Raw genomic sequence first — 13,470 nt, forward strand, 5'->3', positions numbered from 1 at the left:
TAAATACATCAACATGTATAAGGAATCACAGAAAAAAACCCATGGATTTGCCTTTTATTGGCTTGAAAACATCCAAGTTTGGGTGTTTTTATCAAACTCCACCGATCTGATAAAGCTGCTCCAGCACACCGGAGTGTAACAGTTTCTGCTGATGTCTGGTTTGAATGTCCCAAGACACCGCTGGTGTCTGTGGTTATACACTATAAAGAGTTTTTCTCTACAGATTTTTAACTCCCTTTCAGGCAGTGGTGGGCTACAATTAGATCTTTCTTGGCCTCATAACCTACATGAAAGAAATCTATCTCCCTCAATCTCTCCTTCAAGGTTTCCTTTAGGTTTCAGCTGCTCTGATGGTCTGGCTCAGAGCCATCTCCTGCTTCTTAGCAGCCTTCTTGAAGTGTGGATGGGAACTGTGAACTGTGAGGGGAAGCCTGAGCACATTATTCCAGCTGCTTTCCTACCAGCACTGAGTAGAGAGGGATAATAATTTTTCTTGATCTGCTGGCTATACACTTAAAGTAGCCAGTATGAGATGTAGTTTGTCTGTGATCAGATGAACAGAGAGTATGCTGTTAGCTCATTTTCAGCACCAGCCTCTGGGTCCTTTTCAGCAAGGCAAAATGTCCATAAAGAGAGATGCATCCTTTGGGGTGGGGGGAATGCAGTCTTTAAAACCAGTAACAACTGCTTCCTCCTCTCCCTTTCAAAAGAGAAAAAAATCCCTCTGGTGTCTGCTTGTGAGTATGTGGTTAGAAACAATGATTTTATTGAAATCAGGAAAAAACTAAAATCTGTTGTTTCAAGATATTGCCAGGTAAAGCAGAGTCTCTAAAATCAACTGTTTCACTGATGCAGCCCAGTACCACAGTTCAAAACTGTTAAACTTTTAGTAAAAATAATGTAGGTACTCCAAAGTACGAAACCACAAGCTTTAGAAGAATATTTTTACAAAACATTCAAGTACAAAGTTAAAATAGTAAGGCAACCTTCATTGCTGCTAATGCATCAAGTCCAATATCTGTCTATGTATTGTTACAAAAAAAAAATAAATGGAATACATAAGACAAGTGCCTTTATTTTTGGCATTGACTATTCAAAAAAGGCCTCTCTTCAGCGGTTTTTGATACCATTCCACAGAGGGATAGCTATTATGTATGAATCTTTTTGTTGAAAGGAATTTGAAATGAACTGTAAACAGAAAACAACCCCCCTTGATATGTGGAATTTTGTTCAGTACCAACTGTTAGTAGCCATTAGATGATAAGTAGACAGATTGGAGAGATGTTTCTTTAAATCCTACATAGTATGCAGAACATGCTTTCATAGTGCTTCCTGGCATTAAAAGGTAATGTGCCTTATTTGGAAATATGATGATCAGATCTGTTAAATCATGCTCAATCAGCTTACATAATAACACCTATATTTTGTTATTAATTTCAGATTTCAGAGACCTATGCCTTCCTACCGAGAGAAGCGGTGACACGATTTCTAATGAGCTGCTCAGAGTGCCAGAAAAGAATGCATTTAAACCCAGATGGAGCGGATCATAAAGGTAGTTTTAGTGTCAAATAGTGGCATGTAAAGTAATTTTATTTCTAATACCCATTTTTACTTTCCTAGCTTAAGTGAGGGTTCATATAAATTTGGTAGACTGTAACAGTTCAGTAAGTCAGATCATCTCATTTACTTAAGCTGGAAGGTAGTGAATCTTCTGCTTTCATTAAGGATAGAGTGTAATGCCATCTGCACCCTCAATAGAAAGATGATTTTATCTGGAGGAAATAATTTATTTTGCTATAGAAATGTTTGTATGGGAGCTTAAGCATAAGGAATAGATAGAGTATATGGGCTGTAGTCATTTAGGGTAGAAGAACTCATCAATTTTCAGGGTTCGATCTTGGTTTTCCTTTTTCTTTGGGAAATTTCCACTTGTACAGCCTACAAGCAATTGAAAAGGCAGAAGTTAGAGCTAAATGGCATAACAGTCTGACTTTGACCGCAGAGCAGGCTGACATAGCCTCCACAATCAACATATAATGCATAATAACTATTTTTTTGCAGATAATGGAAAACCTCCAACTTTGGTGACCAGTATGATTGATTACAACATGCCCATTACTATGGCTTATATGAAACACATGAAGTTGCAGCTACTAAATTCACAGCAAGATGAGGTAAACACTGAAATCTTTTAACTTTGTTTTTCTGTTCTCCTGCGTTCTTTTGTACTTGTCCTTGAGGAAGCTGAAGATGATTGTTGATCCTATCTTTATAATTTTGTTGCTGAAACAGTCAGTCTGAAGCCAAGGCAGGGTTGTTTTCAAGCAGTCAGTTTGAGAGAAAATATCATGACTTATGGCCCCTTCTGTGATTGAGGTTAGTGAGCTGTACTTTGAATTGCCTGAAGGTGCGCTTTCACTGGACCAGTGGAAAGAGTGATGTGGGCAGCATGTTCACTTGAGGCTTACTTCTGTGCCCAGCAGTGCCTTCCATTGTCTGCTTTTAGAAACCAGTACCATCAACAGCTGAAATGGCTGCCATGGTGTTCACAAGGCTAGCAGCCATGATGCAACACATTGTACTGACAGTGATGAAGGTCCTGGCAACATCAGCTGAAAACTTCATTGAGAGCAGTAGTAGTAAATAAGATTAAGAGTTGCTTTTGAAATTTTGAATAAAAAGGTAGAAAAAAGAAAGAGGAGAAGTAGACTGAGAATGAAGCTTACTCAGAGAGAATTTGGTTGAATTTTACTTATTTCTTCTCAAAGATTGTTTGCTTTCTCTGATTTATTCAGACTTTTCCCAGATCTTAAGAAGTGCTTCATCAATTGACAGGGACATATCAAATTATTTGTAACCTCATTTTGCTAGAAGTTTGTTCATTTACCATTTAAACTGACAAGGAGAAGCTCAGCTATGTGCCAGCCAAAAAACAATTCTGCATTCTGTGCCTGCCTGTCCAACTACAAGATATTTTTTAAAAAAGAAAGCCTTCAAAAACAACCTTAACAGCTGGATTATGTCAAGACTGTGGCTGACTTCTGACTTGTGCAGAGTCAGCCAGATTTGTTTTCCCAATAAGCAGATATGGGCTGTTGGTAAAGATTTCATGAATTATTCAACACTCCCTGGAATGGGGATTTCACTACTCTTCTACAAATATCAGGATTCTTGTTTCAATTTGGCCTATTTTTTAATTGCAGAGGGTGTAGGGGTGGATCCCCAACTCAAAGTCCTTCATGCATAAATACATCCTGGTCATCTTTTCCTTCTATTGAGTCTCCTGATTATTTGAGGCATCTGGAAGTAGTGTTTAAAGTAGCAGGAGAGAAGAAACTTTATTCTGCAGTAGTCTTTGGAATTAAAGGTTTCCTTGGTTTCTACACCTTTTTCCTTTGCAAATTACTGCTTCCACAACAGGGTCAGGCACTTGTGCTGGATCAGGACCCCATGCCACAGAGCTTCTGTAGCCTGAATGTTTTGGTGTAGTCTTTCTGGTCTGATGACTGAAATTTTGTTACACCGGTTTTTCATATACAAGCCAGTGGCAATGATAGGGAGGCAGCAGGACTTAATTTCACTTGGTATTTCTCTGCCTCAGCTCAGTTTTGCAGCTCTGTTGTTACTGTATATGAAATGCCTGCAGCAGTGGATTTATGAAGGTAATTTCTTTTATGTTTTAGTAATAAAAACTTTTTTAGGGTAGAGTGGGCACAAGGAAAGTTCTGGATTTATGAAAGTAATTTTTTGTATGTTTTAGTAATAATAACTTTTCCAGGAAAGAGTGGGCACAAGGAAAGTTCTCAAGATAATCCTTATGTCTTTTCTCAAAGCACAGTTTTGCCAAGGTTTTCTTTTTCCCTCGGGCTGTACATTTGTTGCCCTGAGAACAAAATGACAGTGAAAATCTTGTAGTACAAAGTAGGAAGACATCTGGTTCAAACTATTTCAGCACTTTTAAAACAGGCTTGGATTTGTAGGAAAGATTTAATCAATCATATCTCTATTCTTGTGTGGAATTGAGACAGGAGTAAACTTGGATCCCACTGTAGGTTGCACAATGACTGAAAATCTACTATTTCTCTCATCTCCAATTCCACATTTTTAGGCTGAGGCCATTGATGAGAGGAAAACATGCTTCATCTAACAGGAGAACTCACCATTGTGTAGGAATTTAGAGTGTGCTGCAGCTGCTATAAAGATGCTGGTGGTTCTCAGTTTCTGCTCCCATGCCCATGTGTCCCTGCAGATTCAGACAGAGGTTTACACAGTTTGGGAAGTGAAGTGGAGGCTGCCTGCAGTGCTGTAGGCAAACAGAGACTGCCTATGTGTGTTGTTTTATAACTATGCAAGTGTCAGCCAGAGCTCCCTTTCTGTGAGCCCATCAAAATGCCTAACCTCAGAACTGATATATGCAAGCTGCTGCTTGCTGGTTTCTGCAGGATTCAATGAGAAAAACCCCTGAGTTTTAACAGAGATACAGCAATCCAGAAGGTCTGGGGGAGTTTGTTTTCTTATCTTGCTCTTTGAACAAGCAGAGTGCATTTTCCCTAAACCTCAGACCCATCTGGCATGTGTCCTGGCCCTGTCTGTCTGGAGCAGGAGACTGGTGGGCACCGGCGTTTATCTGTGAGGGCAGTGTTTGGGTGTTTGCTGCTGCTGTAACTGGGGTGCTGCTATGTAAGGCTAGACAGACAGGTGCCTGTTAGGGAAGCCCTCGCTCATCCGTTTGCTGTTTTCACAAATCCCTGAGAACAAGATATGTTTATTTCCTTATTTGTCATTGTCCTGCTGCGGCAGTGCAGAACAGCTTCACCGTGTGTGTTCTCCCACTCTTGCTCCTGACTGGCATTTGCAGTACTTCATCTAATTTAACATGAGTCATTACTGCAGGGAACTTCCTTTCTGAAAACAAGGGAAATGTCCATGCAAACTGGAAACATTGCTGAGACCCAGCGGAGGAACTGATTCAAGTGTCTAACGCTCAGAAAGAAGCAATCAGCTATATTAATACCTGTAGTATCCACTTCACAACAAGTGCACAGTAAATCATGTTCTAGAGATTGCTGTTTTTCTAGGTCAGTTCTGGTGAACAGCCTAGAAAAATAGTCAGAATCCTGTCTTGTGCTGTTTTGATAAAAAAAATGTAAAAAATAATATATATATATTTCAAACATTTTCAGGAAGTACAAAACTATTTGCCATCTTTTCCTCTAAGTTCTTTTGAGTACTTTTCCTCTTAACAGGAGTAACCATCTCAGAAATGTTACTGAAAATAGACTGCCTTAGGTTTGTACATTGCCATTGCCTCAGCCATTTCCAGAGCAAGACTTGTGGATGCTTAATTTCTAATCCATGAGTGGGTGTGTGAACTTCAGTGGGACTGAAGCAACTGAAGTCAAATATGTATCTTAATATTTTCTGGACTGCGTCTAAAACTGTTTTCTTTTATAAATGGGGATAATGATCAGGACTTTTTACCCTTTTATCATCCCTGTTAAATGCTCTGTAACTGGACTTGATGGCTAAATCATATTAAAAATGTAGAATGAAGAATAAATTTGCAGTGATTCTCCTGTGATTATATTACTTTTATTCGCCACTGACTGTCATGACTGTGTTCAGAAGTTTTATAGGATTTCTCATTTTCATAGATGCTTCTTTAAGCACAGTGTAAGTGTGACATCATGTCAAGGGAATTTGAGCATGGATTCTTACTACCCCAGCCAGCAACTAAGAACTATGTAGTGGCTTGCTCACTCTACCCACTCTGGTGGGATGAGGGAGAAAATCAGAAAAAAGTAAAGACCCAGGGGTTGAGATGAGAAGAGTTTAATAATTTAAACAAAGTAAAATATATTACTATTACTGACACTGCTGCGATTACTAATTGTAATGAAAGGAGAGACAGAGAAGGAGAAACAAAACCCAAGAAAGACATGTGATGCCAAATAAAATTCCTCATCACCCAGTGAATGATGCCCAGCCAGTCTGCCTCTGGTCAGCTTATATACTGGGAATAATGCTCTATGGTATGGAATAACCTATTGGCCATTTCAGCTGTCCTGACTGTGCTCCCTCCTGACTTCTTGTGCATCTGCTCGCTGGCAGAGAATGGGAAACTGAAAGTCCTTGACTTAGAGTAAGCACTGCTTAGCAACAAGCAAAACATCAGTGTATTATCACATTATTCCCATACTAAATGCAAGCACTGCACTGTACCAGCTACTAAGAAGAAAATTAACTATCCCAGCCCAAACCAGGACAGTGGTCATTCACAGGATTACTGATTTGTGTGTGGGAAAGGTAAAGGATTCAGGCAGGGAATATAGGGAGGTCTCCTCAGCCAAATTTGTATAACAAGGGCTTGGTATGGAGTCTCTAGTTACCAATTCTTTTCTGGAATACATGATGGAACTACTATGTAGTATCCTCATAGCTGAACAAATTACATTTGTCAGATTATCATACCACATGAATGCTGTATTTTCCTTCCTCTTCTTTATGTGCTCTGCTTGTTTTCTTATATGCAAAAATATTTAACATGATTACACCCAACACTGGGTGTGAGTGAAGCAGATGGGAAGAGAATGAACTGTGCATATAATGTGAACAGTGTTTTGTGACGTTCTCTTTTCATTTGCAGGATGAAAGTTCTATAGAAAGTGATGAGTTTGATATGAGTGACTCAACTAGAATGTCAGCTGTGAACTCTGACCTCAGCTCAAATCTGGAGGAGAGAATGCAAAGTCCTCAGAACCTTCAGGGCCAGCAGGATGGTAAGGCTCTCATTTTGTGCAAAGAATGTGGCATAGCCTTGTCTTTTTTTCCCATTTAGTGCTTTCATTTAGAATTTGCTTTTCTTCACAGTGTGTTTCATTAGGTAATTTGAAATACGTGTTCCCTATACCTCAGAATGAAGAAGAAACTGGGGGGGGGTGTGTGTGTGTGTGTGTGTGTGTCAGGTTTATTTGTTGCTTATGCAACAGGTGAGTGCTTAGACCACTATATTTTAAGTAGTATTGTCTTATTATTTATCTATATATATATATGTAGTGTGACCATCCACAGGCATAAAAGGAAATGAAACTCAAACCTTTCTGAGGCAACCCAGAAAGCTGAGAAAGTTGTTTTTAGAAGCAGGGAGAGTAGTGTCACAAAAGCTGGTTATTTGGGAGAGGGGAACTAGAATGTGATATCCAGAAGAAAGGATGAAAAAAAAAAAATTCCTATGGAGAAATGGAGGCAAAAGAGGAGAAAACAGCGAGCAGCATTGTACATTTGAATGTTAATTGTTTATTGTTTACAACACAAAACTGCTTTTTGATCAGAAATAAAACTGACTTACTTTTCATTGGAGGTGTACAGGTGTGTAGTCTTTTGTTTCAGCCCTTGTTATATAGCAAGTTAAATGAGTCTGGTTTGGAATGAACTTTCTTACGGATTATGGAGCTCTCAAATAGCTTCTCTCCTACGGACTACCAACTGTGACAGTGGCTCATGAGTGGCACAGGAATGCACAGCACCCAAAGTGCAGGTCTATTCTATTGCCATTAGACACAGCACATTGGAATTCTGTACTTGCTACTTGGGAATTTCCTGATCACGTGTGCCAAATCAGAAGTGCTTTTTATATTTCTCTTGAGCACTAAATATATGGGATTTGATGTCTGACCTGGCTGGTTATTTGCTAGCTGATAAGATATTTAGGTGAGAATGGGTGTGGTGCATAGTGACTGATAGGACATGGTGATTGGTTGGATCTTCAGCTGGGTTGCTCTCCAAAGGAAGGAGCAGATGTTTGTGATAATTTGATAGGACAGATTCTAACCAAAACTGTCGTTTGTCTGAGAGTCCTCAAGCTATCACAATTTTCTTTTCAACTTTTAACTTAATTTCTGTCTACATATATTCACTAAAGGAGCAGTTCTGATGCACATGATGTATGAAAAGTTAGTTCACTTTCCTGTTGAAGTTTGACTTTTAACAGGGGCAATATATTACAGTAATTTTGCTAATTTAGAGGTTTCAGGGATACTTAGGAAGGTGCCATTTCTTTATGTATCTGACTTTCACTGCAATACTATGCTGTAGAAGTTTCACATATGTAGTTTCTTAATAATATTTGCATGTATTTATCTGAAATAAAATTATAGCTCAGTACAGTAACCTGTGAAGAAATGCCTGTCATACATAACACCTGCTGCAACCAGATTCATGCGCCACATCTAATCATATTAGAAGCTAAGTATGAATGATAAAATGATGCAAATCTGTCACTTGTTATTTGAAATGTATGGGAAATAAATCCACTGTGGTCTCTGAACTTCAGACAGTGTGATCTTACAGTATGGCTTTAAATCTCTCAGCTTTCCTTTCCTTTCCTTCCTCCCAGATGGTACTTGCTCACCTTCCCAAGGCAATCCTATTTTTTGCTGCATCTTCTGGCTAAAGCATCTGCTGACAGAGAGACTTGAAATAGCAGCTCTCTTCCTGCTTCATTGTTTTCCTTTGCTGGCTGTTGTCAGGTAGTAAACCTAAGTGTGGCTAGTTATAGCAACACTGCTGTTTCAGAGGTGGGAGAAGGGGCTGGAGGAAGAGCAGAAAAACTTGAGAGAGGTGAGGGGGGAGAAGAAAGAGGAGAGGACAGGAAAAAAGAAGATTGGAAGAAAATCAATATATGAGGTAGAGGAAGGGAAGTTGAAACAAGAAGGAAGGGAAATAAAAGGGAACTTAAATGAATTTAGCAGTACAATCCCTTTTGCTGTCACAGGCAGCATTGTAAAATTTTACAAATTTAATCCTTAATTATAACACATGCACACCAAAAGCACCACCAAAGCATGAATCCGTGTCAAAAGTGATTACTGCTTCTTTTCTTCAAACATGCTCTATGTCTATGAAAGTTTATGTCAGCCACCACATTCAACCTATAGATAAAGACACTTGGCATTTGAAATGTGTTTGCTGCATCCTGGCAGATAAAACCTGCTGTTGCATAAGGTTGCCTGTGCACATGCAGCTGGAAATGGTGTCGAGGGGTGGAATGGGACAGGTCTTCTGCTGCCCCAAGCAGGCTCTCTTGGGGAGGATAATTTGCTAATGGGAATCATTAGGAAAACTGCTGCCTGGGGTGGACTAAGGACAGCTCCAGTGTACCTAAAGGTGGTGTGTTTAACCACCTTACTTACCTGGTTTTCCATGTGAGGCAGCATGGGAATATTTTGGGACACCCCCTGGGTGTGGGGTGTTTTTTTTTTTTTTTTTTTTTTTTTCCCCCCCTGTGGATTTAGATTGATTTGGTACTAGAATATAAACACTCTGTGTAACCTAGAGGAATATAATAATGAGCTGAGCCATGCTACTGGGGGATAGATGGAGGCTCCTCTTCCAGCTCAGTTTATCAGAACATCAGAATGCTGACACTGTCTATGTAGAAGAAATGTGATGCTTACATAGCCTCATCCCTTAGGGCTGTACTTGCATCCTATTTAGACAGGCATTTTTCTTTGGGAGTCCGTGATAGAGCTCACAGTAGAAACTTTGACCTGAGGTATCTCAATGTCTTCCTGCCCAATACTGTGTCCTCTTTCTCATGGTTAGGTTGCTTGAACCTAAATAGAATAAAGGCAAGTATGAGAGCAGCTCACAGTATCAGCTGAAAGCAATAGACTTCTTTACCCAGAAATGCCATGGTAGGTGAGAAAAATGCTGAGGGGGAGGGGCACAGAGACAGTGCATATTTGCTCAGAGTAGATGGGTGCTGGCACTGTGCAAAAGTCCTGGGCTCTGCAAGTGGACTGTGGCTTCATAATACCTGTACTAAGCTTGTAAGGTGAAAAGGGTACAGGGGATTAAGGAAGTAATGAAAAGTGTGGAAAGTTGGTGAATTGTATCCATGGTACTGAAGTTGCTGCAATGCTACTAAGGACAGTTCCCACTTTAAATTAGCCTTTGTACACTTTTAAATAACAGGGTCTTGAGTCACTCCTGCTGGTGAATGGCTGAAAATAGTATCCTGGATGCCTGCAGGACTGCTGCAACGATAGGGTAGGAGTTAGAAAAGGGCTGCTGCTCTTCCCTGGGGAGGTAGAAAAAGGAAAGCAGCTCTAATTTACAATTGGTTCATTCCCCAGCTGGGAATGGGGTATGGGTCTCTGCTTACCAGTGCATCAGAGGTGTTTTCCCTAGCAGCCAGCTGGATAATAGAGCTGCAAATTGCTCATGTGTTCCTTTTGCTTGACTCTTGCTTGCCCCTGTTTTCTTGCTTTCCTAGACATGACACAGTTCTGTGTCCGAAGCTGGTTCTTTGGAGTGAGCCCTGTGTGCAACTTATCTGCAGGCAAAGCTCCCACTTGAGAGCTGTTTTTAATTCTCCTTTCTCTTAATAATGCTCCTGGGGCTCTGATGTTGCTGGATCAAACCCTTTTGCCAGTCTCAGACTACAGACAGCAGGCAAGGTTTGTGAACTGAGTTGGAAATAAAGGAGCTTTTTGTTTTTTAAGTTAGTGGTTCAACCTGTTAAAAAAAAAAGATTTTTGTAGCAAAAAACTGACCTCTAAATACTTCTTCAAAGGAGCAGCAACAGCTTCTACCCTGAGAAAAAATAGGAATTTTGTTGCCCTTGCCTGTTAGCTGGAGCCCTGTGCAGAACAGCTGGGTGTGTTTCCCTCCTCACTGTAGTAGTTCGTTAGTTACCAAGACATGAGATATGTAGGGGGATGCTCTGATTAGAGGAAGTTAAGAACATGTATAACCCTAGAAGTGAGGAGAATTAAGTATAAATTTGACATTGTATTTTCTCTCTTTTTTTTTTTTTTTTTTACTATGTGGGCTATTAAGTAAAAGTCAGGGATGAGACTATTTGACTGTAACCCAGTGAAAGATGCAGGATTGATTTATTTTCAGTATTTCTCACTGTACTGAGGTATACTAAAACATATCAGTGATTAGTCTGGATTTAGGTGGAGAGACTGTGTTCTCTTCAATCTAGTTTTTAGAAAATTATAGTTACATGTTTATACATATATATGTATATACAACTGCCTCTCACAGGCACTGTGTGGAGACATATAGGAGCTTATAGGAGCTAACCATGACAAAGTTTGTCAGAAATCAACCTTTAATGGAGGTTGTGCTGTCAGTTTAGATGCAGAGATTAAAAGGCTTTTCCTAGATGTACTTTTTCCAATTTATAGTAAATTTAGCAATAATACTGTAATACAATGGAGGATTATGTGTTTCAGTTTGTGATCAGTTGTGTGGTGTCAGTTCTCTTTCCTTGGCATGCTCAAATTGCCATGGTTTACACAATGTAGATGTAGGAAACCCGATTTTAACATTAACTATTTCTTTCACTCATTTGTGTTTGTGACAGATGCAAGTACTGAAGTCAGCCATCTACCTGTTTTCTGCATCAAAGCTATAATCTCTACACAATGGCTTCATCTGAAATAAGTAATGTTAGCTGATTAAGTTGTCAAAACTGACTGTGCAGGAGTACAGACTTGCTGTTGATTCTTCTCTCTGAACTAAGCCCAAGCCAAGAGTTTAATCCATTTTTTCTTTCCAAACTTGTTGTATTGTTGTACTTCTTTCTGCTTTTGTCTTTATTCCACTGAAACCTGGACTCCCTCTCTTGAAACACTGATTTTTCTTTCCTCTCAAAGCAATTTAAGTTCAAGATATATGAGTCCAAGCACCAACTGCAGGCCAAAGTGATGACAGATTGGTGAAAGAGCATAATGGAGTAAATTGTCTCTGCTGTTGACAATGTATTGGCCCTGCTGTTGATCTTGAGTAAAGTGAGTGGTAGCAAGGCCAACATGAGAGCAGATGATTCCCAGGATTAAATCCATGGCAAACTTTTGGTGGTAATTAAGAGTTTTTCATGGAAATGTTATTTTACATTAATTTATAAAATCAATTTACATTAAGAGGTATTGTGCTTTTAATTTTTTTCAAGAACTGAAAGGTTTTACAAATGTCCTTATGCTGTATGAGGTCTAAGTCCACTTCACTTGAGTAAAGACCCACTAAAGGTTAGCCAAACTGTTTGCAGAGTTTAGATATCTTTTACTAAAAACCTTTACTTTATTCACCTCAAAACAAAACACTCGACATTTCTGTGGTATATTAAATAGACCGAAATTACAACATGAATTTATAAAGTCTTAATAAAAAGATTAAAACTAAAATAAAAAAACAATCTGTCAGTTCTCCTAGATGTCACCTCATATACTTTTAGAAAGCCTTTTCATTTTAGGGACTTTTTGTGACTTGACTGGTTTTATTTACAATCTGTAGATTCATATCAACAAAGTTAAAATGCTGTTAAAGTTGTTTATAGTGCTTATACTTTATGCAAGACATTGGACATGCAAATTGATAAGCATTTTACTGTGAAGAGAAAAGTAATTTTTACTTAATAGGGAGGGTTTGGGCTGATCAGGAATGTAGGCTTATATAGAGGATAGAAAAAACATTACTATTTTTTTTTTTCTTTTAGGGAAATGGCAGACCATTTAAAATTACATTTGAGCTAGGACCAGGCAATCTGACAATTTTGTGATATATTCAGACCTTCCAGTCTTGTTCAAGCCACTGAAATTTGCAACATTTTGGGAAATAATCTCACTTCTTACCACTCAGAGTGAAACAATAAATACTAGTTTTCTGAAAGTGAAAATCTAAGATACCTGCCTGTCTCCTGGCAGTGGAAAAGGAGCACAGATGTGACATACAGGAGTAAAGGTCTCCTATCTTTGCAGCTGTTGATCTGCCACCTTTTGCAATCACCAGCTTTCTTATGGAATAAAGCAAAAGACAGTGCAGTCACACATACATGTTTCTGAGTAAGTCTGCACTGGGCTGCAGTAAGTCTGAGTAAGGGCTGCACTGAAGTGTGTCACAGATGTCAAAATCACAGAGGTTTCTTTAGACAGGGAGTTAGTTATAATATGTTGCTCTGTCTGAGAAAATCAGTATCATCTTCACCTAAGGAGAGTCAGTCTACCTGAGAAACTGGCATGTGATGCTGTTTTGCTTCAGTGGAGCTACACCTGGAGTGATTTAGCTCATCAGATTTGGTTTGATGAATTATTATTTGCATAAACTAATGCATTGTAGTGGAAGGTGTCCTTGGTTATGGCAGGGAGGGTGCACCTAGATGATCTTTAGGGTCCCTTCCACCCAAAAAATTTTGTGATTCTGTAATTTAAGAAAGAGAAGGAAAATGGTGAAACATGACCAGAAAATCAGAGAATTTTGGAAATCTAGTTTCAGTGGTGTTTTAATGGCTTCTTTAGAAATGATACCTTATCAGTGCAAAAGACACCACAAGTGACACTGTAATGACACTTGAATAGTGCTACGTCACTGACAGTGAATATTACTGAGCCTGGGCAAGAACTTGAAATTTACTGCAGCTGCGTTAGAAACTTTCAGCCCTTAATATCATTAAGGAGAGCT

The 13,470-nt window shown here is 39.2% G+C and overlaps 1 protein-coding gene across 7 annotated transcripts in view; it reads left to right on the top strand.

Moving 5' to 3' along the window:
* Nucleotides 1–13,470, top strand: part of NOL4 (nucleolar protein 4) — a 190,692-nt gene that overhangs the window by 45,199 nt on the left and 132,023 nt on the right. For 5 of the 7 annotated variants that reach the window (XM_040081638.2, XM_040081648.2, XM_040081612.2 and 2 more), the window contains exons 3-5: nt 1,441–1,552; nt 2,062–2,174; nt 6,647–6,779. In XM_040081638.2, the coding sequence (XP_039937572.1) occupies nt 1,441–1,552; nt 2,062–2,174; nt 6,647–6,779 (358 nt within the window). Of the gene's footprint in view, nt 1–1,440; nt 1,553–2,061; nt 2,175–6,228; nt 6,307–6,646; nt 6,780–13,470 lie in introns of those variants that run through there. The other 2 variants (XM_040081658.2, XM_040081674.2) reach the window with 1 other exon arrangement.

Source organism: Hirundo rustica, chromosome 1, assembly GCF_015227805.2.
Source record: "Hirundo rustica isolate bHirRus1 chromosome 1, bHirRus1.pri.v3, whole genome shotgun sequence".
In the NCBI taxonomy this organism is placed as follows: Eukaryota; Metazoa; Chordata; class Aves; order Passeriformes; family Hirundinidae; genus Hirundo; species Hirundo rustica.